General features: G+C 40.4%; 4 protein-coding genes across 5 annotated transcripts; 2 read left to right on the top strand and 2 right to left on the bottom strand.

Annotated features, from left to right (window-relative positions):
- The first annotated feature begins 3742 nt into the window (after positions 1 to 3742).
- On the top strand, positions 3743 to 6221 carry LOC107386805 (dicarboxylate carrier UCP2). Its single transcript, XM_015961431.3, has 8 exons — positions 3743 to 3959; positions 4096 to 4225; positions 4306 to 4439; positions 4533 to 4740; positions 4821 to 5018; positions 5091 to 5192; positions 5276 to 5456; positions 5559 to 6221. Exons 3-8 carry the CDS (start codon positions 4308 to 4310, stop codon positions 5671 to 5673), a joined length of 936 nt encoding a protein of 311 aa, XP_015816917.2. The 5' UTR covers positions 3743 to 3959; positions 4096 to 4225; positions 4306 to 4307; the 3' UTR covers positions 5674 to 6221.
- Positions 6222 to 10009: 3788 nt separating this feature from the next.
- On the top strand, positions 10010 to 12345 carry ucp2 (uncoupling protein 2). The gene is made up of 8 exons (XM_054730612.2): positions 10010 to 10102; positions 10207 to 10352; positions 10554 to 10758; positions 10866 to 11082; positions 11160 to 11357; positions 11440 to 11541; positions 11613 to 11793; positions 11900 to 12345. Exons 3-8 carry the CDS (start codon positions 10633 to 10635, stop codon positions 12012 to 12014), a joined length of 939 nt encoding a protein of 312 aa, XP_054586587.2. The 5' UTR covers positions 10010 to 10102; positions 10207 to 10352; positions 10554 to 10632; the 3' UTR covers positions 12015 to 12345.
- dnajb13 (DnaJ heat shock protein family (Hsp40) member B13) lies at positions 12031 to 15127 on the bottom strand. The gene is made up of 8 exons (XM_015961013.3): positions 14841 to 15127; positions 14663 to 14766; positions 14294 to 14455; positions 14071 to 14219; positions 13577 to 13690; positions 12614 to 12727; positions 12451 to 12527; positions 12031 to 12268 (listed from the first exon to the last, which is right to left on the bottom strand). The coding sequence occupies exons 1-8, from the start codon at positions 14906 to 14908 to the stop codon at positions 12106 to 12108; spliced, it is 951 nt and encodes a 316-aa protein (XP_015816499.1). The 5' UTR covers positions 14909 to 15127; the 3' UTR covers positions 12031 to 12105.
- A 653-nt stretch (positions 15128 to 15780) lies between these two features.
- On the bottom strand, positions 15781 to 23059 carry LOC107386547 (ras-related protein Rab-6A). Of its 2 annotated transcripts, none has more exons than XM_015961011.3 (8): positions 22715 to 23059; positions 20189 to 20247; positions 20059 to 20112; positions 19506 to 19611; positions 19251 to 19362; positions 17989 to 18082; positions 17308 to 17374; positions 15781 to 16578 (listed from the first exon to the last, which is right to left on the bottom strand). In XM_015961011.3, the coding sequence occupies exons 1-8, from the start codon at positions 22782 to 22784 to the stop codon at positions 16514 to 16516; spliced, it is 627 nt and encodes a 208-aa protein (XP_015816497.1). In that variant the 5' UTR covers positions 22785 to 23059; the 3' UTR covers positions 15781 to 16513. The 2 variants fall into 2 exon arrangements, with proteins under 2 accessions (XP_015816497.1, XP_015816496.1); XM_015961010.3 differs by lacking the exon at positions 17989 to 18082 and adding an exon at positions 18955 to 19048 and having other exon boundaries at positions 22715 to 23031.
- Positions 23060 to 25298: the final 2239 nt, after the last annotated feature.

Genomic DNA, 25298 nt, shown 5'->3' with positions numbered 1-25298 from the left:
CTTAAAAGGGTGGAGTGTTGCAGTTTATTAATGTTATTACTTACATGTGTTTTTTTTATTTCAAACTGTCATCTGAAACATGGAGCATTTAAAAGAAGTGGTTCACTGATTAAGAACAAGAGCAGATGTTTTAATAGATGTTCTGTGAAAAGCTTTTAAAACAAAAAGATGGGAGTATTTCTAAATCTGTGCTGTATTTATCAGGAAGCTGGTGAGGAGATGTTAACACAGGAGAAGGCCAGTCTCACCTTCTGTCTGGTTCCAGTTATGTCCAACTACACATTTATCAGCCAGGACGACAGAGGCTGCTGGACGCCAACATAAGTCTGGAGATCTTTCCTTTTTATTAGAGAATGAAGGTTGCAATTAAATTAAGGAACAATTCTGGGAACCCGGCTCTTTATCACAGAGTTAATCTGTTCATCATTAAAAGGTGCCTGGCATGGGCTTGAAGATCGCATAATAATAGTGGTTGTAAATAAGATGCTACAGGTTACAGATGAGTTTGAAGAACCAAAAGCAACCAGATTTACTGAAAAGCATTTCACCCCTCAATCAGTTTAGGATCAACACAACAGATGCTGGATTCTAACGACAAAAATCTGTAGATTACTTAAATGTGACACTAACTTACCCTTCTTTACTGGTCTGTTTCAGACACACGGTGGCAGCAGCACACACGGACATCAAGCACAGAAAGCTGGGAGGTGAGGAGACTTCAGGGTACCAGATCCTCCAGCAGCAGAATAGGTCCACAAGTTGTCAAAGTTCTACACTGCTGCACTAAACCAATGCATTGTTTAACAGAGTTGTCCTTGTGTTTGTGTGTGTGTGTGTGTGCACGCGCGCGCGCGCGTGTGTGTGTGTGTGTGTGTTGGATCATCCCAAACTTGCAGTTTATCACCTAATTAGATTAATTAATGAATATATCAAATTGTAAATGTGTTGATGGTCACAACAGCTTTGTGTTTATATGTTCTTGTTTTATTGTTGTTTGTATTACTCTTATTATTTATTTACTTTTATTGTCTTTATGCAGTTTTTATGAAACATTTTACTTGTCCTATTGTGTATTTTTTATGTTGTTTAGCACTTGGGTTGTTTTTAATTGAGCTGTACAAACAAAGCTGATTGGTTTGTTGACTGAACATGCTTCAGGCCAAAAATGCCTCATATTTTTTTACAGAAAAGCCTTTTTTCTTCAGATTGCTGTTTTCTGATGGTTGAATTAGTTCAACATCTATAACAAGCTGGTGAATCCACCCAGGACCTGGTAATCCTTATGAAATCAATCAGAACTGCACTTAATTTTGAACTTAGAAGACATTCTAATTAAACTCATCCGATAAGCTTTTTCCATTTTAAACTGAATTATAACAATGACCTCTCATTTCATTTGTGTCATTAAACCTTCATTATTATGAAACAATCAGATCCGACCAGCTTTCACTCAGATTTTGTTTTACCTTGATGCACGTGACAAAATACTTTTATAATTTTATTTTAATTAAATATTGGGAGTTAATCCTCTTGCTTCCTCCAGAGACGAACAACACGGCGAGCCGTTGCTAAGCAGCAGACTGCCGCTGAGTCACTCCTGGTATGTGTAGCCATCTGGAGTCTCGGTGGAAACATCTTTTCACTTATGTGGTGAAATAGTCGATCAGTATGGCTTCCAAAATGTATAATGAGGCTTAAATTACACAGAAATCTTGTGTAAAGAGAGTTTTAGATATTAGTGGATGAGATGAAAACACACATACAGAGTGAAACTGACAGAGATATTCTACTTTAGTTTTGCTAAATTAGGACTAGTTCAAAGGCAAATGGGTCCACACTTAAAACAGACAGGTCCTCCGAAACACTGTGTCCCAATGACCTTTTACTGACGCAGTGACTCCATAAGCAGAAGTGTTATGGTCTTTATTTTTAGCCTAATGGGGATTATCTGTTTCACAGCACTGAATCATGGTTCTTGGTATTCATAGTGCAGAGGAGCAGAGCGATGACGGGAGTCTGATAGTTTAGTCTGGTTTCCGGGTGCTGCAGGGTGTGTGTGTAGGGGTGTCACCGAGAGCTGGTTGAAGCCGGACCATTGAGGTGTTTACCAGTCAGTCAGTGTGTTCAAAGGTTACTCACACGATGTTCTCAAGAAAGTGCTTTCAGCATGGAGCGAGGAGAGCAGATGGTGTCTCCTCCTTTAGGACATTTTCACGGTGGTGCTCGGTAAACTGGAACAATGTTCACCGTCCAGTTTATTTGTTCCTAACCACATGTATGCAATCAGATCTGTTTATCACTTATTGCACAAATTATTCTTATTGGACACTTCAGATGTCAAATGATGTTTACATATGAAATACAGAAAATCTGTGAAGGATGTGGTTCATTTTAAGAAGTTCATCTCTTTTGAGATGTTTGGCCGAAGACTTTTCACATCATGTAAAACCTAGCATTCTGTGGCGGGATGCTCATCAACCTTCACCTGTGATACCAGAGTTTTAAACTAAGATGATGGAGCCATTTTGGTGAGATCTTGAGAAAAACAGTGTGCATAAATCCTGCAAGATCGGTCTGCACCTAGAGTTTTTGTTCTTACCGACTCTCTGGGGTCTGACGTGGAAGGGGGCTGACCAAGCGTTTGTTTTTGACGCGCTGGGAGTGAGAATGTGTTGGTTAACACAATCAAGGATTCAAGTAACTCCTTCTGGGGATGATATGTTTTTTTATTGTTCTGTATACAAATGAGCATGTTGTCAGTGTTGACACTCAAAACCGTGGGCCCGTATGAAACTGTAGAGTTATTTGACTTTGTTAAATTAGTACTACCTGTATTTGATAGGGATAAGGCCTCACGCTAATCATTAGCTCAATGTCTGACTGAACAACGGCCGTTTTTGTGTTTTTTAAGGTCGGTTATCTGTGGTGGTCATCTTGATTCAGCATGAGTGGATCGGTATGAACGTCTAACAAGAGTTTCATCTGAATCTGTCAGGTGGTTCGTTAAGTAATTTAACAAATTTACACAAATTTAAGCAAAAGCAACATAGTTCAACTCTTGCATTTGGGAATTGGAAAACAAATGGGAGGTTTGTGTATGAAATGGAATGAACTTGTTGGGGTCATGACCCCATGTGTGTGTGAAAAATAACACACTCACTTTTCTGTCAATGTGCCCTCTCTGACACTTTCCAGTCAGCATCCTGTTTCTTTTGCTGCTGATTTGCCTGTGATTGTAGTCAGATGCTTCATCCACCCTCCCACCCTGGTTCGTTTCACTGATTGGTCTGGAGGAAGGGCTGTTCCTTAAACCGGCAAAGTTTCAAAACTTTGGCTCCAGGGAGGAGGAACGAGAGAACACTCAGAACCCCCTGACAGTCTTGAAATCTGAGGTTGGGTACAGACATAATGAAACGATTCTGTAATGCTAATGTCCCCTTAAAAGCTTCTAGAGAAGTCAGACACACCTCTGAGTTTGTTTGGCCGTAGATTTCCACCAATGGAAAAGTAGGTTCATTCTGTGACGTGAGTCCTGTAATGTGAGCCGGTATGTTGGCAAGGGTGGTGGAAAGTTTCTGTGCACGCGAAACTCTAGATTTAAAACAAATCGTGTGTAAACATTGTGTTGTCGCTGAGTAAACTTACAAGAATGTTAGAACAAAATGACCTGAAAATATTCTAAATACTTCCAAGCATTTGCCCTTGCCAGGACTGAATCATGACACAACTAAGAGCGGATCAACAAGTGCTCAAATATCCAGCTGTGTCACAGACTGGTACACATGATATTTAAAAATAAACAGGAGGGTACAGCATGATGGTGGCCATCGGGCCATGTGCTAAAGGTGCCTATAAATTCAGATGCATGTTCCACAGTGGAACATTTAGCACACAGTACACAAAGGACTCTTTATCGTCTTGTTCTTACTGGATTATAACTTTTTGGGACAATTATCAAGGTAGGCCTGCTTATTTTAGCAATAAAAACATTGCTATACTGAGCAATTAAAAATATATTCATTTTAAATGTATCTAATGCACATCTCAGGTTGTGATCTCAAACACAACTCAGTGAACGTTTACCTGCTTTTTCAGAGCGGTGTTATGCTAACAGGCTTGCTTCTAATAAAGTTTATGGCCAAAGGCATTTCCACGACAGAACCCCGTCCAAAGACCAACCTACTTCTTGAGAAAACCTGATACTTGCTTTCACCCTTTCCCACAGGTGGGATCAACATATTGATGCATTTCTTTATTTTTTTTTGTACTTCTCTCTAAGTCTTTTTATTTGTTTGATAATTCCAGACATGAAAATGGTTGCGGTGAAACGAAGTGATGCTATGCCCTCTGCGGGGATTAAGGTCTTTGGAGCTGGTCTGGCAGCTTGCATTGCTGACCTCATCACCTTTCCCCTGGATACCGCCAAAGTCAGACTGCAGGTCAGATGCGTGGTCTTCAGAGGAACTTGACTTTAGATGTTTTTCTTTTTTTGTCAGACTTTTTAATGTGTTGCTGATGATGGCCCCCTGCAGATCCAGGGAGAGTGTCAGAAGCTTGAGGGATCCAGTGTAGCGAGGTACCGTGGTGTGTTTGGCACCATCAACACCATGGTGCGCACAGAAGGAGCCAGGAGTCTTTACAACGGACTGGTTGCTGGACTCCAGAGGCAGATGAGCTTCGCCTCCGTTCGCATCGGCCTTTATGACTCCATGAAGCAATTCTACACTCGAGGCACTGAGAGTGAGTGTTCGGTGTGTTTCATGAATGAGAATGTGTTCTGACCTTATCTGCTCACTGACACTGATGTCCATGCTGCGCAGATGCTGGGATTGTTGCTCGACTCATGGCGGGCTGCACCACTGGAGCCATGGCTGTGGCTTTTGCACAACCAACCGATGTGGTGAAGGTGCGTTTCCAAGCCCAGGTCCGACTGTCCGACGGTGAGAGAAGATACAACAGCACCTTGGATGCCTACAAGACCATTGCAAGAGATGAGGGAGTGCAGGGACTTTGGAGAGGTACGGTTGGTTTTAGACTCCAGTTTTAATTTTATCATTTATTTTGAAAGTCATCAACTCCTTTTCTTTCAGGATGCATGCCGAACATCACCCGCAATGCCATTGTGAACTGTTCAGAACTGGTCACCTATGACATAATCAAAGAGCTCATCCTGAAGTACGACCTGATGACAGGTGTAAAGAAAAACCAACAAATGCCTGCAAAATCTCAACATCTAAGTTCCTGTTTCTGGAAGAGACTCTGTTTCTGTTCTCAGACACCCTGCCATGCCACTTCACGGCTGCTTTTGGCGCTGGCTTCTGCACAACAGTGGTGGCGTCACCAGTAGATGTGGTGAAAACACGGTTCATGAACTCAGGAAATGGCCAGTACAGCAGCGCCGTCAACTGTGCACTCATGATGCTGAAAAACGAAGGACCCTCCGCCTTCTATAAAGGGTAAACACACACACCCACCCACACACACACACATGAACATGACAGCAACATACCAAAGCTCTTCCTGAAAGCAATTCTTTACTTTCTCTTTTCATCCTTCAGGTTCATGCCTTCTTTCCTGCGACTGGGGTCCTGGAACATTGTGATGTTTGTGACTTACGAACAAATCAAAAGGGGGATGACAGGAGCGCAGAAGTACTGGGAGTCGCCATTTTGATCGTTGAGACATGAAAGATGGTAGAGATGGATAAGTCTGACCTGCAGTGGTGAACATTGTTTCTGAGACATTTGTGGAAGACCAAAAGTGGACACTACATGGCTGTAAGGCCCACTGATTTGGATGGACTCCATGAGTTGTGCATACAAACACGGGGCAGGAAGAACCAGGACATCGCTGGAACACCAGGATGATTCAGATATTTTTGGGACTGTCATATTTACAGCGTCTCCATAATGTGTTCAGATCAACTGGCTGCTTGGTGATAAACTTTGATGTTTACAAAGATAAAGTAAAGGATCACATGAATGGTTCGCTGGCGCTATTCAAGTTTTCATTCAGGGCATTGTTCCATGATCATTTCTGCTACACGTCACTTCTTTTAGTTTGCACAGTGGATTGTTTACATCGATTCTGGTGCATAGTAAGAAATGTAATGTTGAATGTAATAGTAAGCACTTATTATTGTATATAATATGACTTGTTGCTGGTCAGTGGGTCATGAAGACTTTGCACACAATAAAATAAATAAATAGTCTCTTTTTAAATTTGTCTCTTGCTATTTTATTTGTAAAATATTTTTAAAAGCTAAACATTCCGATGTATGTTTTTGTGTAAAAGTCATAATTTTTATCTCACCCATATTCCTGAACAGCCTCTGTCCTGAGGAGATACAACAAAAAAGTGTTTCTGCCTTTTAAAAACAGCTTCAATTGCAACAAAGTCAATGATTAATGTGTCGACATTTTATTCAATTTTCCGTTGGTGTGAAATGTTGCATTACTCTTTTGCACAAGGACTTTGCAGGGATTTGCAATTAAATATCACCAGCTGCAGCAAAATGTAGCAGCTCAGGTGCATTCAAGTCCTGCAAGAGGTGAATGTGTGTGTGCTTGGGTGAATGACTGGTTGTGTTGTAAAGTGCCTTGGGCGGTTACAGGACTCTAGAAGGTGCTACATCAAATACAGGCCATTTACAATTTAATTTCTGGCAAATTCGTCAAGCAGGGACATTTCTGAATTTGTAACATTTTATAAAATAAAGTATAAAAACTTCCCTGGGCTGCCACCTTACCATTGTGGAGGGGGTCGAGTGTCCCAATGATGCTAGGAGCTAAGTTGTCTGAGGCTTTATGCCTCTGGTGGGTCACACATGACAAACAGGTCCTAGGTGAAGGGTCAGATAAAGTGCAGCCTGAAGAACCCTCATGATGAACAATTCAATTGGAAACCATGTTACCTTGCCTGAACATGGGTCACCGGGGCTCGCCTCTGGAGCTAGGCCTGGAGGTGGGGCACATCGGCGAGCGCCTGCGGCTGGGCTTTTACCCATGGAGCCTGGCCGGGCATAGCCTAAAGAGGAAACGTGGGTCCCCCATCCCATGGGCTCACCACTTGTGGGAGGGGCCAAAGAGGTTGGGTGCATTGTGGTAGCCAAAGGCGGGGACCGAGTGTGAAGCAGCTGGGAAAAAAATCAGCTCCAGGGATGAGGTCCTGCCTCCGGTGGAGGAGTTTAAATATCTCGGGGTCTTGTTCATGCTTGAGGGAAAAATGTAGCTTGATATCGACAGGCAGATTGGTGGTGCAGCTGCAGTGATGCGGGCGTTGTACCGATCTGTCGTGGTGAAGAGGGAGCTGAGCTGGAAGGCAAAGCTCTCGATTTACCGGTCGATCTACTTTCCAACCCTCACCTATGGCCATGAGCTTTGGGAAGTGACTGAAAGAATGAGATTGCGGATACAAAATGAGTTTTCTCCGCAGGGTGGCTGGGTTTTCCCTTAGAGAAAGGGTGAGAAGCTCGGTCATCTGGGAGGGGCTCGGAGTAGACCCGCTGCTCCTCCACATCGAGAGGAGTCAGTTAAGGTGGCTCCGGCATCTGGTAAAGATGCCTCCTGGACGCTTCACTGATGAGGTTTTCCGGGCACGTCCAACCGGGAGAAGGCCTGGAGGAAGACCCAGGACACGCTGGAGAGACTATGTCTCACAATTGGTCAGGGAATGCCTTGGGATTCCCCCAGACGAACTGGCCCTAGTGGCTGGGGAGAGGAAAGTCTGGGCCTCCCTTCATAGGCTGCTGGCCCCACAACCCGACTGCAGATAAGCGGCCAAAAATGGATGGATGAATGAACGTTTGTAAAAATCTGATGATAATGTTTCAAGAAGGTGTTGCAGGAACTGATTACAAGTGGTGAAATAATTAGGAATTTAAGTGACCTTAAACAGTGTATTAGTGCTCAAGAATGAAATGATAATTACAAGAAATAAGCTAAAAACAGATTAATAAAAATAAAAACAGTTAATAAAGGGTGTTACGCATTTTTGTCCCATTAGTCTGGCTGTGTGCAGCCATTGATTAAATTCAGATTCAGATTACTTTAATGATCACACAGCACAGGTGGGATTTTTTTTCCAGTACGTGGTTTGAACAAAGCGTGGTTCTGTTAAAACACACACTTAGACACATAGAGACATATAACACACAATACTGTAGAAGATCAGACAAGCTTAGCCACCCTCATAATTTAGAAATCTTATGGCAGTAGGAATAAAACAGTTTGTAAACTGGGTGGCTGCACCTATGGGTGCAAGACAATAACCTGCCTGATGAAGCTTCAGGCAGGTGACCTAGGGACCTATGGGGGCCTTTAAAGGTTGAATATGGAACACAGACTCTGTAGCACCATCTGGTGTTTAGAGGTGGTAGTGCAACAACAGAGCACCTTTATCAGCCGTGGGGGTGTTGGTTCACTACTGACACGTGAAGTGACCAGCAGCCAGCACCATGTCCAGTGACGAATCATACAGGGTAAGGGCTGATTTCTACTCAACCTTATTTACTGTTAGAACATCTTCTGAGCTCAGAATCAGCTGCTTGACGAGTCTACCATTTTACACAGTTCAAGCTGACTTTTTACACAACATTGCTCCCTATTGGCTGGTAGATGTAAACATAAACCCAGTGTCATGACAGTCAAACTAAAATTTTGATTATTATTTTTTAAATACAGCTTTTATAGGAGAAACTGTACATTAATTCTGTACACCTCTAAACACTCTGTAGAGGTAATACTTTTTTTAAATATAGCTTTTTATTAAAATCTTCCATATTCGACCTTTAAATGTCTGTTTTTATTTTAAAAATACCCTTTAACCAAAAAAAAGTGTTCAGTTTCCACTTTATGTTGCAGTCCCACAAGCAGAGTCATAAAACTCTGAGTCATTTGGATGATCAGGTGGGTCCACATCCAAGTTTACAACTGCTGTCTCAACACAGCATCAGTCCCCTAAATGTTACGCCAGTTTATGCAAAGTTATTATAAATTTACTAGTTAGTCTTTCAGCAGAAACAATAATAGATTTCTGCCCGACCTGACCCTTGGGTGCTCTATTTTACTGATATTTATGCTCGTATGAGATTATCATGTCAACAACCAAACATCATGACACTGATAGCAATGTGAAGGTTTATAAAATTCTACTTAAATGAGCCTCTATGAAGTTTTCGTGGCTTGAGCTGTTTGAAGAAGGTGGCAGTTTGTATTTGCACTAGCTGTTAGCACATCAGTCCAAACTCTTATTTTTCTACAATGGGTAAACTATTCATTTTTACAGTTTTTAGAAGCACACTTACACACAATAGTTAATATTGATTTAAAGTTTCTGATGACAGAATTATAATATGTAATATAAGTGTAACATCAAACTTTAAAACTTTTCGATATCTCATCCCTGCTCTTTGTACTGTATATTTACCAAACTGTTGAACTGCAGAAGCTCGCTGAGGACAAACACAGCTGAATGCAAACAGCATTGTTAAGCTTTAAAAAGTTAATTTACAAAAATAATGATTAGAAATATAAAACAGAACATCCCAGCATTATTGTGTTAATGCAGCGAAGAGCCTGATTAATGAAAGCAGGAACCCTGAGCACCAAACCTGTTCTGACTGGTGAGGTGATTACTGAACACATGGCTCTAATTTGTTGTTCAGTGGACGCTTTGCATGTTCAGCATGACTCAGCTTTTGTCTAATAATGCACAATGGATGCTCATAACAAACGACCAACTTAATAAAAGAACTTTAAGGTGAAAAATTACAGTTTTAGTTTATTTTCACAAGACGAAAAAGTTTTGTGTTTAGATTCTAATTTTCTTACTTAAGTCAGAAAAAAAGAAAGATTTTTCCAAACTCTGCATCAGATAATCAACACTTTTACAGCTTTTATTTCAGTAGATATCTTCCTGTTTGACCAGCAGTGCAGCCGGCATGAGACTCCACAGCAACATCCTGTTATGCAACAGCATCACAGCCGTATTTAAAGAGGCAGCTCTCTTCCTCCTGCCCTCTCTCCATTCACCCCCAGATTCAGGGATCGGTTCAGATATTTTCCCCTCCAAACAGTTTTTAATCCTAACAAATCAAATTACGGTAATACTAGATTATTTGAAGTATTTCTCTTTCTAGACTTTTTCCCTTAATGATTTTTCATTTCACAAAACACAGATTTTTGGAGGTTTGTATTTGTTTTCCAGGATTTGGAGTATGATGTTAGGGCTCACCGCATCTGGAAGATCTTCTATGGAAAAGCAAGGAACCAAGTTTATAGCTGGGACAAAGTTCAGCCAAAGGGACACCTTCAGAGAATCCTCATCTTTGTTCCAGTTGTAAATCTATTTAGGTAAGAATTGCATTTTCTATTTGTGTGAATGTGTGTTTCTTAAAGCTGCAATTAAAGCAGAAGTTAAAAGCAACGAGTAAAAAATGTCATTTAGATAAACAAAATAAGTCTACTAATTTATCGTGAGTCAACTTTATAAAAATACATTTTCACACAAAATACAACAATCTTTGCACGTCATGGTTTGGGTCTTTATTTCAGGTTTTGGAGGAACTTCTAGTCCTGTCCATATAAAAAATCCATATCTGGAAGTTTGTTGTTGAACAAAAGAAGTTTGGAAATGGTTGGATTTGGACCTGCAGACGTGCCTCCATCAGCAGCAGTAAAGTTTGTAGGAGCTGGAGCTGCAGCCTGCTTTGCTGACCTGCTCACCTTTCCACTGGACACTGCCAAAGTACGACTGCAGGTAAATAAAAGCATAGCTTCACCTCCTCTTATGAAGAACATTTTTGTGACTCATCAATGATCTAATTGTTTTTTTTTTAAACTGAGTTTCTTTTATATGTTACAAAGATCCAAGGAGAGGCCAGCGCGCCATCAGCATTGGGGAAAGTGGCTGCAGTGAAGTACCGTGGCGTTTTCGGCACCATCACCACCATGGTGAGAACAGAGGGACTCCTGAGTCTTTACAGCGGACTGGTGGCAGGACTCCAGAGGCAGATGAGCTTTGCTTCTGTCCGAATAGGTCTCTATGACTCTGTCAAACAGTTCTACACTAAAGGCTGTGATCGTAAGTCGATGCTATAAAAAAAATCCATTTGTGGAACTTTGCATTAAATTCGGCATCTCTCTCTCTTTGACGCTCAGATGTTGGCACTGGCAGTCGGCTGCTTGCAGGATGCACCACAGGCGCCATGGCTGTTGTGTTTGCTCAGCCCACAGATGTAGTGAAAGTCCGATTTCAAGCACAGGCCATGTCTGGCAAGCATGCTAGACACTACCATGGCACTATTGATGCTTACAGAACCATTGGTAGGGAGGAGGGCATTCCTGGTCTGTGGAAAGGTGAATTACTCCAAAAACCTGAAGTCTCTTTTCTTCATCCATGAAAATAGTTTTTTTGCAATCATACACCTCTTCCACCCAGGTACAATGCCGAACATCGCCCGCAATGCCATCGTTAACTGCACAGAACTGGTCACGTACGACTTCATTAAGGATCTACTTCTCAAGTCGACGCCTCTCACAGGTAAGTCGTAGACCCAACACGACACAGACGTGTTTGAGTCCTGGACGTAACCTTCAGCCTGTACCCCACAGACAACCTCCCTTGCCACTTTGTGTCAGCCTTCGGCGCTGGTTTGTGTACAACCATGGTTGCCTCTCCCGTTGACGTGGTCAAGACAAGATTTATGAACTCGGCTCCTAAACAGTACAGCAGCGTCCTCAACTGTGCTGCCGCCATGATGGCAAAAGAAGGCCCACTGGCCTTTTATAAGGGGTAGCGCAATAACAGAAGAATGTTAAAATCTTTGAGAGAGATAATTCAGACGAGTCTTTGGCCGTTTGCACAACTAAATCTACATCTGCTCTGTTTTGTCTTTTAGCTTCATGCCATCTTTCTTTCGGCTGGGCTCCTGGAACGTGGTGATGTTCGTAACTTATGAGCAGCTGAAACGAGCCGTCATGGCTGCAAGTCACAACCACACCGCTGCATTATAATCAACAACAGCACAACTGCCTTGTCAGCATTCTCTTTATATTTAGTCTTCATTTAACAAATGTTGTCACTTTTTTAGACGTAAATAAAACTTTAGTCATGTGTGGTGCCAAGAACTTTTTGGATCAGATGTCTTCTTTCAGCAGAGAGCATCTTTGGAAACTGAGTGTCAAAAGTAAGGACGAGGTTTCCTCTCTGCGACGGATCCTGGGGCAACGGCATTCCTTCTCCAGCCACCACTTTCTCATATGTAGGGCTGGAATGTTGTGACACCAAAGAAAGTGAAAAGTTAGGGTAAACAATGCAAAAAAAAAAATAAAAACTGTTCAAAAATTGTCCTCCAAATCTCTCGAGTGTCCAGCTTCTGATGTAATCAACATGTTTAATTAATAGAGTACTTTTTTAGTTAATGACTGGAGCTTGGAATTCCCAACTTACTGTACAATGTCATTGATGGGAATGTTGAGCAGCCTGCCATCTAGTGTCGGCACATTCACAGAAAAGCCGGTTAGAGCCTGTTGGAAAGGAAATCGCCTTCCAGCTCCAGTGTTTATTGCCTTTATGTAATAAAAATCAATTATAAAACATCACCATGACTCACCATCATCAGAGAGATCTGGGTTTTGTAGATAAGGTCATTGTTTCGTCGTACAAAAAGAGGATGACTCTTTTGTCTCACGGTGAACACGATGTCTGCCGGAACACGGTTAAGTCCCTGATGGTAAAAACACAATTAGAATACAGATGTGACCGAGCGTAAGGCTTAGACACCCACAACCAGAACCCCAGGCGGGTCTGGTTATAATAAGGAACCAAGGCAGAGGTAGAGAAAAACAGGGCCTTTATTTATTTCTGTTCGGACTTCTTAAAAACAGCTTGTACCTGAACGTAGATAAAAATGAACTCAATTGAGCAGCAATGACAAGCTAACAATCAGAAAACAAGGCCCACAGAGAGACTCTAGTAGCCACCCTCCACCTACCTGTGACTAAAGCAAAACCCTTCAAACCAGCCAAAATCTCACAGCAGCATGACAACCATGACAACCACCTCCCTAACAGACCCCCTGGTCTGCACACCTTTTTATAATCAGCCCATCAAGGAGTGGCTGAGATTGAGCTGAGACACATTCAAGGGCCATTCCTACCGTGAGAAATACTAAAACACCACCCACATATCACCGGGATGACCAGTTACCTGGTTACACAGATTAAATACAGAGTTGGCGTTTAATGTCATTAGATCTAATGAAGCTAAAAGCATCTGGATGTTCTGACATGAGTCAGCGATGTTCTGCTGAAGCCAACAAGTGAAAATGATTTATTATTAATGGGAAGGAATAGAGCAAATTTATTTTTGTTAAAATGCTGAAATAGTCGTTGGTTTTTAATATGGAAATCTATGAAAAACAGCAAATGACAAAAACAAAATAAAAATGTATTTATCAAGGGTGAAACAGGAAGGTTAACTGAAATTAGAAACATCCATTTAAATTTTCTGGCATTCATTTCACAGCTAATTTTCAATCATTTAAAAAAATGTTAATTTTTCACTTTTTTCCCACCTGATCTCCTTCTTTGGGGAATATGATTCTTGTGCCTTCTTTCCATCCACGTTTCACTTCTATAGTCAGAATCTTTTCCTGGATTTCAGAAGATTGTCCATCTTCATTTATAACCTGGAATGCAGTGTGTAATGTTTACAAATTCAACATAATAAATAGATTTTTTTTTTTTGTTATTTGTGGGATTGTGTTGCCTAGTTCCATGCCCAAGTAATCTGTGGCTGGTCTGAGGCCCCAAATACATCAACAGAACAAAACATAAAGATCTAAATTTCAGAAAACAGCAGCAAAAAACTCACCGGAAATTGTATTTTGTATGGTTCCATTTGTTATGTGAAGTTTTATTTGCTTTGTGACATGTTGTGTATTTTAGTCTTAACCGCTTCACATCAATGGACAAGATAAGTACTCAGTCTAGGATGTATTAGTGATTTAACCACATGGACTTCAGGCAGATTAAAATCATGGTCTCTGATAAATAAAGTAGCTTCTACCATGCGGGAGAGCTGGATCTTTTTTATGCATCCGAGGTACAAATCATCTAGTGACAAGAAAATATCTCTCTCTATCGGAGAATCTTGAACTTTCACCACTTCTGGATGCAAGCCACAGAGCTGAAGCGGCGATTCGATGGTAAGAAAATCTAAAAGAAAAAGAAAAACTTTATAAATGCAAGTCTGGGTTAGAAAAGGCACAGTGGTTAGTATTTTTTCTCACCTGCAAATGGGTTATCTCCTCCAAAAAACTGTCTGAATGTTTGTTCTGGATTCCCGTGGTAGGCATATTTTGGAGTCCAAGCTCCATCTGTGCAAAACTCAGCCGGGGCACCGTCTTTTAGACCCTCTTCACCAAAATGATCATAAATCGCCTTCTTTCGAGCTTTCACAAAGACAAAGCGGGATATTGTTGTATGTTGTGTAAATATTATGAAAATATTCTTGATTTATCCTGATTGAAATAAATATTGGATCTGTGTAGAGCATGTTACGCATTTCCCACGAGCTTGTTACTATAGTCTACATAAGACGTGTTCGTTAGTTATTTTCAGCATTTTGTTACAAAAACAAACAACCCGAGTCACACTACCGTCGCTAAGAACATCGTAGGCTTCACCCAGCTGGGCGAATCTCTCAACACTTCCGGGTTGGCTGTTCCTGCTGGGATGAAACTTCGGCGCGAGACGTCGATATCTGAAGATTAATATTAAACATGATGAACAAAGTAACAAACCCGCAAAAATAAAACATTTTATAGTCAAACTTACGCTTGTTTGATTTCTGCATCTGTTGCGTTTCTGTTTATTTCAAGCGTATCGTAATAGCCGTTAATCATTGTGAGTATAAATGCCAGCTAGCTGTGTTAACCAGTTTAGGGTTCAGCGCGTTTGAGTTTCTATGGTGACATCTCGGGAAACTCTCGCGAGAATAAAAAAAAGTGTTCTGGTCGTAAACATAACTCACAAGCCTATTTAGGTTATCATACATATAGCTTAGCTTTGACAAATTATTTCTATTTATTAGCTAAATTAATCACAATATTATTAAACTGACCGGCTTTGAAAAGCCCCCCCCCCCCCCCCCCCAAAGTTCAAAAACACATTTAATTATTGAAAAGGTTTATGAATGTTTCTCATAATTCACACAAAATCTGTTGCAACACCTTTTCACATGACACAGATCAACTCCAGCAGTGGAAACAAGAGTATATCTATTTATTCTTTCAATTAAAACCATTCCAGACAGAAACGTTAGGACTACTATGCTATACGTATTGGACTCTCCTCCATAAGTTCACACAGAAAAATTGCACAATATCATCAACGTGATCGAACTCCCGCTTCAAAGTGACAAACAGCAGACCCTCACCGACGACGTAAAAGGTGTCCAGAAGGTGAATGCATATCTTAGTAGATTTGGAAATCATTACCATGAAGAGGCAATATTAACAGCCATAAAAAAGATGCATGAATTCAATAGAAATAAATACTTCAAGTCATTGTGGATTAAATATGTGTGCTGACTTATCACTGACAAAAGATCAACAAGTAAAAACAAGCAGAATAAAACAAAGCTCAGAAAGTTTGTTTTCATAAATGGTTTGAAAAGTAAAGACAAGGAAGCCCTCTGCGGGTTTACTTCTCATCAGTGATGTTCATGGCGGGTTAGAAGAGATAATCCTTAGACACCAGCAGTAAAAAAAAAGAAGCTGTAGTCTGGTACTGTAGCTGTACTCTTTAGGGGGAAATATCAGCACAATGCTCCAATTAAGAACAGAAAACTAAATAAAAAAGGTGTAAAAAGCAACAAAAACTAGTTTTAAAGAAACATTTCAGAGGATGTGCAGGACAGTTTGTAGTATGGCCACACACTCAGGTGTGTAGTAGATTCAGTGTCCACTAGCCCATTTTAATAAAAAGCATCTCAGTACTGCTGTACGTCTCTATTCGGAACATGTTGATTAACTTAAATGAGCCTCAGATTATTATTATTTTTATTTATTTCAGAAGTTAAAATAAAATAATTCTTGTCAGTCTGTTTCAACTGGAATTAGTTAAAATGATGTTAGTTGACAAATTCTACAACACCCACTCTGCTAATTAAACTTAAAGGAATATTTGTGTTTTTTGCCATCATAAAAGAAAAAAGCACAATGCAGAAATTTTTAGTATTTAACTGCTTGGGTAAAAAGGGAGGCAAAGATTTTCAAGACCAAATAACACAGAGCAACTATCTTCACCTGAGGTGAACAGAGGTGGCAGGTGTGAGTATGGTTTTGTTACAGTGCAAATGTCAAATTGTAGTGATATGTGGCTTTCAGAGCATCCCGATGAGACGGCTTTAGTGTTGTTAGGCTGGGGAACTGAGGCAGGTGTAGTGGAGGGTATATACAGAGAAACGGACCGGGTCTCAGAAAAAGCCCCAAACTAAGATGAGTCCATTAGCAGGAACAGCCTCCTTCGCTGGCGGACTGCTCGAGCGGTTTCTCCAACTTGATGTCGATCACTGAGAGAGTTGAGAGTTAAAGACAATAACGTGAATCAAACATCAAAACTGAACCTTAATGAAACCACTAGGTGTCAGAGTCACAGAAGTCACACACGTCCATTGGCAGATCTGCCAACCTTGTCAACATTTTTGAGAACCACATGCGCAACGGTTTTTTTTGTTGCACTTTTGCAACTCTGTTGCTTTCCATGCTGTAATGTCCCCGTTCACTGGCTGGAAACATCTTCTTGAATAGTTTAATATTAAATAGTAAAACTCAAAAGTTGCAGTAGATTTAGAGCTCAGCCAATTCTGATGGTCCTCATTTGCTTTTTGTAATTATTTAATCTCTTGTTCTCGTTAAAAAAATAAATGGACAAATAAATAAATATTCACATCGGCAAGCCATCTCTGAGGTGACCCATAAGCAGGGTTGGTACAATTACTTCAACAACTGAAATAGCTCCAGTTTCAAATGTTGATTTGCACAAATTGGATGTTTTAACGCATGGAGGCTGCAATGTTAACAGCTGAAATAGCAGGAAATAATACAGTTGACTAAATAAAAATTCCTCAGCTGGATCACATGTGCTTTTGGGTGAACAGATCTAAAGTGTTATGAGGGTTAAATGACTAAAGCAGATGTCATAATGCTACGTTAGACTTTCCCCATGGCAGAAAATATTAGAATGATTTGATATGACATGACCTCCCCATCATGTCAGACAAAGATATGCAAAAGGATACTGTCCTCTCTGCTCTTGTCCTGTGTGGTGTCCATCCCAGGAAGGGCAGCTGCCACACGGCGAAACAGCTGCAGGTAAAAAAATAAAAAATAATTCTGTCAGAAATATTTAAAAAAAATATGATTAAAAAAACAATAAAACATGCTTGTGTGCTGTGTGTGAGCCCTGTTCATGATAAAGCATACGTTCAAATAAAGCTTGCACACAAGACATCTCATCAGAGCTTTGTCCAAAGTCGACAACTAGAAAAACAGCTGGCGTTGGAGACATGCTTTGTATGAGAGCCTTGGGAAAACGAGGTTGAGCTACTCAGCGGGAAAAAATATTTTAAATGACTGATGGATCCTTGTTGGGCTACAGAAACATGCTAATCCTCCCAAAGAAATGCATCAAATGAAACCACATGCAGATTTCCTAGCAACACACGCACTGTTACCGTGGTAATCAGCAGAGTGCTGGGCTTGGGTTTGCAAACTCTGACCCGTCAGAACAACGGTAATTTAAAGTTGGCCCAAACAAATCACGTTCAGGTGGGAGAGAGTTTGAAAAACTAATCTCATGCATCTCACAGAAGCAGAGGTTTAAAGCACATCTTTGTGCACGCGTGGGAGTGTGCAGGAGAGGCCAATCAAATCAAGGCAGGAATTCTACGAACACACTCACAAATTTGCACACGCTCTACCTGTTTGACATTGTAGCCTGTCTTTGCACTGGTCTCAACAAACAGAACATTCATCTCTTTTGCTCTCTGTTCTCCTTCCTCTGTGGTTATCTGTCTGTGACGAGCCAGGAGTCACCACGAACAGCACACAAACACCCCGGGACACGCACAATCCACCAGACATTAAAACAAACAAAAGGAGAAAAACACAAAAACACACTGTGATTAAACTGAAGCACATCAACAAGCCGTGCTCCTCCCTGCTGCTACTGCCACCTTACCTCAGACCAAAAGCCTCCCAGCCATCTTTAATATTTGTGGCTTCTACATGCAGCTCTAATGCTTGTGAACGCACCCCCAGAAAACCCCTGAGCAAAAGGAGGATTCTCCTTTAAGGAGATAAAGTTGATCACACTGTGCCAAAAATGCTCAAAACTACATCAGACTTCTGCTCTAAAGTCACCTACATTTATTAAAAAAAAAAAGATTATAAACCAACTGACTGTAAAGCTTGTTAATAAAAAAAAAAGTCTAAAGAAAACTATGAATATGAATGTGCACGCCAATGGAGTCAGAGAATAATTTACATGCTAGTCAAATTAAAACAACGCAACAACATCTGTGGGAAATAAAACATTATTTGAGTGGATAAAAGTTTAATTGAACTTGTTATTTAAATAAAATTCCTTCACTATTTTCTGGTCATGATCAGGTTTTTGCTGTTTAGGTTAATAAAGGAGAGCTTGGTACAAATGTTCATTTCTAACCCTAAATCAACAATTCTAAAAGGTATCAAAATTCCCTGAAAACCAAGACAGGAAATGAAAAACAATCTCACAGCTATTTGCACAACTTTGATTAAAACTCCTTTGTTATTTAAGTTGACTTCTTCATCTGGTCTGATCGGAGCGGGAGACTTTTGGTCCTGAAGCTCGGTGTGCAGCGTCTGCAGCAGGACTACAGAGCACGGCTCACACACATCCTTACCTGCTTGACATTGTAGCCTGCTTTCGCACTAGTCTCAATAAACATTACATTTAGTTCTTTGGCTTTCCGCTCACCCTCTTCAATAGATACTTGCCTGTGGTAGATAAGGAAGTTAAAAGATGCAACAAAAAAAGAAACAGGAAGACCGAAAGCATCAACTAGACAGACGTAAATCAGAAAACAATCATCACAAATGACATCAACGAAGAGAAGAGAGAACTTGTTCCGCTGCAGATCGGCTGGTGGTAGGCTGGTGTTTAAATGGAAGCAGTGATTTGAGCTGGTTTAAAACTTACCTTTTGTCTGCAAGATCTGTCTTGTTTCCCACCAACATAATAATGACATCACTTCCTCTCTCCGTTCTCACATCATCGATCCACTTTGTAGTTTGCTGGAAAGAGTTGACATCTAAAAGGAAACCAAACAGGAAGCAGAGCATCACTACTCAGGAAGAGAAAGCCTAAAAATCAAAGGAATGAGCGACAAGAAGACATTACAATAACAGCGGATGTATGAGGATGTGTTTTATTTCCAGATGTGGCATCACCTACTTGTGATGTCGTAAACTACGACAGCAGCAGCCGAGTCTCTGATGTAACTTGGGATCAGGCTGCGAAATCGCTCCTGCCCCGCCGTGTCCCACAGCTGCAACCGAATCTGTAGGGCAGGAAGAGGATGGAACAAAGAATAAAGAAATAAAATCTAATAAAACAGAGACAATGGAATAAATAAAAAAAAAAGACAAACAAGCTAAGTTTATGTGATGACAAGCAAACTGAAAGAAGAACAAATAAAGTATGGCTGAAGGGAAAACAGAGACAGAGGGAGTAGTGCATGCAGGTAGAAAAGCTGTCTGGGCCTGGAGGGGAAAGAAAAAGTCACCCTTCACTCGTCAGGGTAAAGTTTTCTGTTTTAAAATGTGATGATGGATTAATGCAGAGGTGGGAAGAAGAGGGAGAAAACTTGGTACAAACAGTGAAGCTAAATGGCACCATAATCACATTAGAGAGAAAAACCAGCCCTGAGTGTGTGTGTGTGTTTGGTGGAGAAAACACACAGATTCTTTACCAACCCAAACCCTACAGGAGATGAAAATAAACTTACTGTTCTGTCTTCGAGGTACATGGTCTTTGAAAGGAAATCTATTCCTATTGTTGCCTGACAACAAATGGGGAAAATTACCTTTAGTCAGCATCAATCAGCATAATTATAATCAAAGAATAGGTGAACTCACCTGATATGTGTTATCAAAGCTGTCATACATAAACCGGGTGATCAATGAAGTCTTTCCCACTGAAACACAAACAAAGGACTAAATATTTCAAAATGACCAAAATAAAAGTTTTTGACAAATATTGAACATAAGTTCATTGATTAAAAACATCAGAATATTTATGAAACCAAATTAAAATAAATGAATCGAGTTTTCTTCCACAAGAAAACACAATGATGACCTAAAGCCCAAAAGAAAATGACACGTTGTCACAAATGTAATAAAATTACAGCTTCAAGTTTTTGTTCACATTTCATAAATTAAAAGTTATTAAAGTAACATCTGGCATATGTAAACAATTCATAAAGTACTTTATATACTATAAATAAAATTTTATTGTTAATATCTTGATGTTACTTTTTATTGTTAGATCTACAGTGAAGCACTTTGTGAATTTTATTTCTGTGAACGGCGCTGTATAAGTAAAGGTTGAGTGGAGTATACTGTATATCTGGGGTATTTTTGTGGAGAACATTTGCTGCTGAGTGGATTCATGTTGGTTTGAGATCTGGGGCTGAGCTCCTCGGCCTCAGACCGTTTCTGTGTCGAGCTCGAGTTACAATATCGGTTACAGCGTGCATCAAGTGACGGTGACACAGCTGAAGCCAACACAGCAGCAAGGACCAACCGCTGATTACAGATGAGCAAACACAATATCTGTCTGCCTTATCTGGATGAGTCCCATTAAAGGCTGTGCCACGTGGAAATAAATGTACCGAATGATAAGGAAAGGTCAGATTTTGTAGAATGTCTTGTTCTCACCCTAAAGGAAAGTGAGTGTTGCAGTGAAGACCATCAGACATACCAAAGAAAAAGGCTCTCTAAGGGCTTGTGTGTACATTCAAATTCAAAAATGCTTTATGAATCCCAAAGGGAAATTAGAGATTAGAGGGAAATTTGTTTGCAGCTCATTCCTTTGATGATTTGAGTTTATTCGGAAAATCTACATGGTAGGGCTGCACGATATTAGGGAAACCTGCAATATTCGATATCAGTGATTAATATTGCGATGACGATATTACTTTCGATAAATAAAAACTTAATTCAGGAACAAAAATAATCAAAAACAAAGAAATAAAAAAATCATAAAAATGAGAAACGCAAAAGATGTGAGGAAAAGGAAAAAGAAAACGATCAAGAAAAGGCGATCAGTGGATCCCGGGAAAGGCAGAATCAGCAGAAAGAGCAGAAAAAAGCTAACTGTGTTTGCTAACCATTAAAATTATGTGCCGTTTGCCTCGGGGGCGGGCACCTAAACTATGAGATCCCACCTGATTGGCCAAATGGGTGAAGAGCTCTTTTTGATTTGTTTAAAAAAACATCATGTTTCTGATTGACAGAACACATTATGTGAAGCAAACATTTGAGCTGACCATTCAATGCGATATTTTTATGTTCTTTGCGATATGCATATTGCTCATGCTGATATCGCGATAACGATATATTTACGATATATTGTGCAGCCCTAATATATGGCTATATTATTCATTCCCAGAAAGTAATGCAAAGCAGACTGGACCGTGAACATGGGATGAAGCATTTAAATGTGTTAAAAACTTAAAAATAAGAACATTTTTGATAATAAAAGGACCTAAATTTTCATAGAGGTTAACAAGAAACATAAGAAGCCATCATTTGTTTGACATCGTCTTTTTCCTGCATAAATTCATCTCCAGAAAGGTTTTATATCAGAAACATATTCATGATTATAAAAAAAAGAAAGCTTTTACATGAAGTTCTGTTATAATGGGTCACCAACAGCTTGCATAAGAACAGAAAAGACTTGGTTCAGCTAAACCAAACCAACCTGAAACCCCAAATTAAGCTCACACAGTGGTGTTTTAGCTAAAGCTTGAGGGAAATACATGTACTTAACCTAATAACAGCACTACACTGTTCAGAGTACCGCAAACATCTTTCAGTTTTGGGGCAGATTGTTTGTGAACCCTGACTGGAACAAAGGTCAATGGGGGAGTGTAGGAATGTGACCAGGCAGGTTTGGATTATGGTAAGTGCCCCAAGGGTAGGAAAAAAGATGATGAATGTAATCATTGTTACGTTTACACACTAAAGCTGGGAATGCTAGTTAATAAACAATGATAAAACACTGTAGCAGCGTCATAAAGGAAAGTATTTATAATCAAACCGAACGTTTTACTACTTTTGCCACTTAAAACTGACCCGTGTTCTTCTAAATGAAACTTCATACGTCACTGACGCTGGTATTCGAGCCCACTGCGGTTAGTGACCTGGTGAACAAGTCCATTTCCACGATCATGAGTCATCTAGGTGAGAGTGAACGCCGGAGCCAGCGTGGACAAGACGACATCAACTGTGTCGCAATTTAACAAGTATTACGATTTGCAGCTAATGTTAGCAGGCTAACTGACTGGCGTTAAACACCGGAGTAACTCAACTATACATCCTAAGGAAACCAAGTTTAAATATAGTTAAGTTTTTATTTCTCCCAGCCAGTGAGAAACTTACCACTCTGTTCCCCAAGAAAGACCAGTTTAAATTTTCTTAAAGGGTTTCCGAAGTCTCCGGCCGTAGACATGACTGGATCAAACGAACCCGACAATCCTCTTCAGAAACTCTCCAGCTAGCCTGCTAAATGATAGCTAAGCAGCTGTTCTCACTATTTAAAGGTCCGGAATTCGTGTGCCAGCCTTTAAACCTGTCCACTTGTTGATGTGTGCTGTTCTGTAACCACCCCTCTTAGCGTTAATATACTATTTTACAACTCTGTGACTACTACTACCAAGTTAGCCTCAGTCCAGCAGATCAGCGAACTACACCGGGCCACTTCTTCTTCGCGCCGTATTTGCTGTTACAGCCGAACCGTTATGCTGCCATCTAGCGGTGAAACAAAAACAAACAACAATGACAACTGAAAACAATTCAACAGCAAGAAGATGATAGCTGGATTATACCATGCAGAATACGGATTTATTATGATTACATTCATATATAATTTCTAGATTAACTGTAGAATTTAAACAAATCTGGAAACGTAAAACATGGGTTTCGTGTTGGACACATGTTTTATGTTCATATGTCCACAAGAGGGCGGGCTCACACCACTGCAGACATTTCACACACTAAGCAATTTAGATTTTAATCTAATTATTATGAGCTGTTCTGAAGAACCTGGTCTGTCCTGTGGTTGTGTTTATCACCACGGTATGATACAGTCTCCATAAGTTTATTCTTTAATAAATTTTAGTCAACAAATCTGTCTCAACTATTTTCTTGCAAATTTTGCTATTTCATCCTAGTTACACCTAATGTTTTCAGTTTAATTTGCTCAAGTTAATTTGATGAGGTAAATACAAAGACTAGGAAAACGAGCAAGATCTGTGCTGCAAATAGTGCTTTTAACAAAAATGCTAATTAGCAACACTTGGGTCACTAATTGGGGTCAAAGGAGACCTAAAGGTTAGATCAAAAATTTAAATTACAATATATTTTGGAAGAGAGTGCATTATTTTGGTGTGCACTTTTCTGATCATCAGCCTTGTTGATGCTTGAATAATGTCACTTGTCTTTGCTCAGGGTGGACTATTTTGAGACATCACTGCAGGATTAACATGTGTGGTTTTATAGTCACTATAGTGATGGCAGCACTTGCTGGCAGCCTTTCAACATAAAATCAACTGGCATTAATTATTTGGCATTAACAAAAATTAGATCACGTTTAACAGGATGTAGGTGTGATAGTAGAACTTTGTGGAGCCGGCTTTGTCTGACACGTTTTTAAACTGTCATCTGATTCTGTTGTTTACAGGAGCCTTTACAGCTGGTGACCTCCAGCTTGTAGGACGACAGCTGTTATGAAGCCCTCTGGCAATTTACAAGGTGACTCTCTTTAGCTCCCTATGCAGAGATGGGTGTCAGAGTGAAAGTACAAGTTTCATTTTGTTGCAAATGTTCATAAAAATGGGTCTGATTCTTGTTTAATTCATGCAATTGGCCTCGCAAGAAAAGCAGAACTGCATTCCCATCCTGCAGCTGGTTCACACAGCACTTCTAAATGGAATGCAGCCCTTGTTAACACACCTGTGCTCTCCTGAAACTCAACACAACTCTCATTCATTAACAATCATTTTTGATATCCTCATTTCCTCCCTTGTTACAACACGTCATGAACGTTTTAGAGGTCAGAACACTAATCAAAGTCCCTTCATGGCCTTTGTAATGTTTCAGAGTAGGAGATGTTGTAATTTAGTGAGATTACACAACCTTAAAAGGGAAATCAACATTTGACTTGAAAAAATGTAAAAATATCCAAATTCTGGATCCCTACAGTGGAGTTAAAGTCTGCGGTATTTTTGTGCCTGCTTTAGCTAACCCTTCTAGGTCACTGAAGAGAAGACACACACCTGCGCCCCTTCTCATTCATGTCCCATTCCCGGAGTGCCGTTTGGCTGATGCCAGCGCTTCAGCTGCTCTGCTTCTGCCAAACCAAAGCCATCACACTCCACTGATCCCCCTCTTTGCTTTAGCACTCCTACGCCTTATGTCCTTGGTAAGGAAAATACCCCCACCCCTCCTTTCCACAGTCCCCCTGCTGAAGATGCTGATCTGGCAAAATCTCGGTAGATCTATGTCCCCCCCAGTCTCTCTTCATCTTTACCGCGTTCACATTTGGAGGGAAGGTTATGGAAAATGGCTTCACTTCATCATTTTTCTTTGAGAATCCACTTTAATATAATTTTGAATTTTCCATAAAAGCTCAAGGACATGCTCTGTAGCCAGGACTTCACATTGCTGTGCTGCACCCTGCGTCGTTTACTTCTGCAGAACTTGGCTCAGCGTCCTGAAAGGGAAAGCCTTATTACTATGACTCACATCTCGGGAAGCAACTTTGTGATTCTTTCTTTAGTTTAATCACCCTCTCCCCTGGGCTTTAGTGGAAGGAATGCAGATGTATTTGTCTTGCGGCTGTGAGTGTGTTGACTGCACACCGTACGTTTGCCTGCATCTGTGGGCGTAATGGTGGAGGACCAGCATACTTCCTCTCAACCTTAACATAAATCCAATGAATGCAGCTTTCAATGTCACTGCAAAG

The sequence above is a fragment of the Nothobranchius furzeri genome, chromosome 10, assembly GCF_043380555.1.
Source record: "Nothobranchius furzeri strain GRZ-AD chromosome 10, NfurGRZ-RIMD1, whole genome shotgun sequence".
Classification (NCBI taxonomy): Eukaryota; Metazoa; Chordata; class Actinopteri; order Cyprinodontiformes; family Nothobranchiidae; genus Nothobranchius; species Nothobranchius furzeri.
The sequence above is the reverse complement of the archived record's forward strand: the minus strand, read 5'-3'. Positions and strand labels throughout refer to the sequence as shown.

Bases quoted from the DNA above. Each gene is read 5' to 3' on its own strand.
- LOC107386805 (XM_015961431.3), top strand. From the start codon at position 4,308: ATGAAAATGGTTGCGGTGAAACGAAGTGATGCTATGCCCTCTGCGGGG. The intron at 5,019-5,090 runs GTACGGTTGGTT...CTTTTCTTTCAG, and splicing joins AGTGCAGGGACTTTGGAGAG to GATGCATGCCGAACATCACC. The intron at 5,193-5,275 runs GTGTAAAGAAAA...TTCTGTTCTCAG, and splicing joins GAAGTACGACCTGATGACAG to ACACCCTGCCATGCCACTTC.
- dnajb13 (XM_015961013.3), bottom strand. From the start codon at position 14,908: ATGATTAACGGCTATTACGATACGCTTGAAATAAACAGAAACGCAACA. The intron at 14,220-14,293 runs GTGAGAAAAAAT...TTTTTCTTTTAG, and splicing joins AGGAGATAACCCATTTGCAG to ATTTTCTTACCATCGAATCG. The intron at 12,528-12,613 runs GTGAGTCATGGT...CCTTTCCAACAG, and splicing joins CCCAGATCTCTCTGATGATG to GCTCTAACCGGCTTTTCTGT.
- ucp2 (XM_054730612.2), top strand. From the start codon at position 10,633: ATGGTTGGATTTGGACCTGCAGACGTGCCTCCATCAGCAGCAGTAAAG. The intron at 11,542-11,612 runs GTAAGTCGTAGA...TGTACCCCACAG, and splicing joins CAAGTCGACGCCTCTCACAG to ACAACCTCCCTTGCCACTTT. The intron at 11,794-11,899 runs GTAGCGCAATAA...TTTGTCTTTTAG, and splicing joins CCACTGGCCTTTTATAAGGG to CTTCATGCCATCTTTCTTTC.
- LOC107386547 (XM_015961011.3), bottom strand. From the start codon at position 22,784: ATGTCTACGGCCGGAGACTTCGGAAACCCTTTAAGAAAATTTAAACTG. The intron at 20,113-20,188 runs GTGAGTTCACCT...ATTTGTTGTCAG, and splicing joins GCTTTGATAACACATATCAG to GCAACAATAGGAATAGATTT. The intron at 16,579-17,307 runs GTATCCTTTTGC...CAACTCTCTCAG, and splicing joins GGACAAGAGCAGAGAGGACA to TGATCGACATCAAGTTGGAG.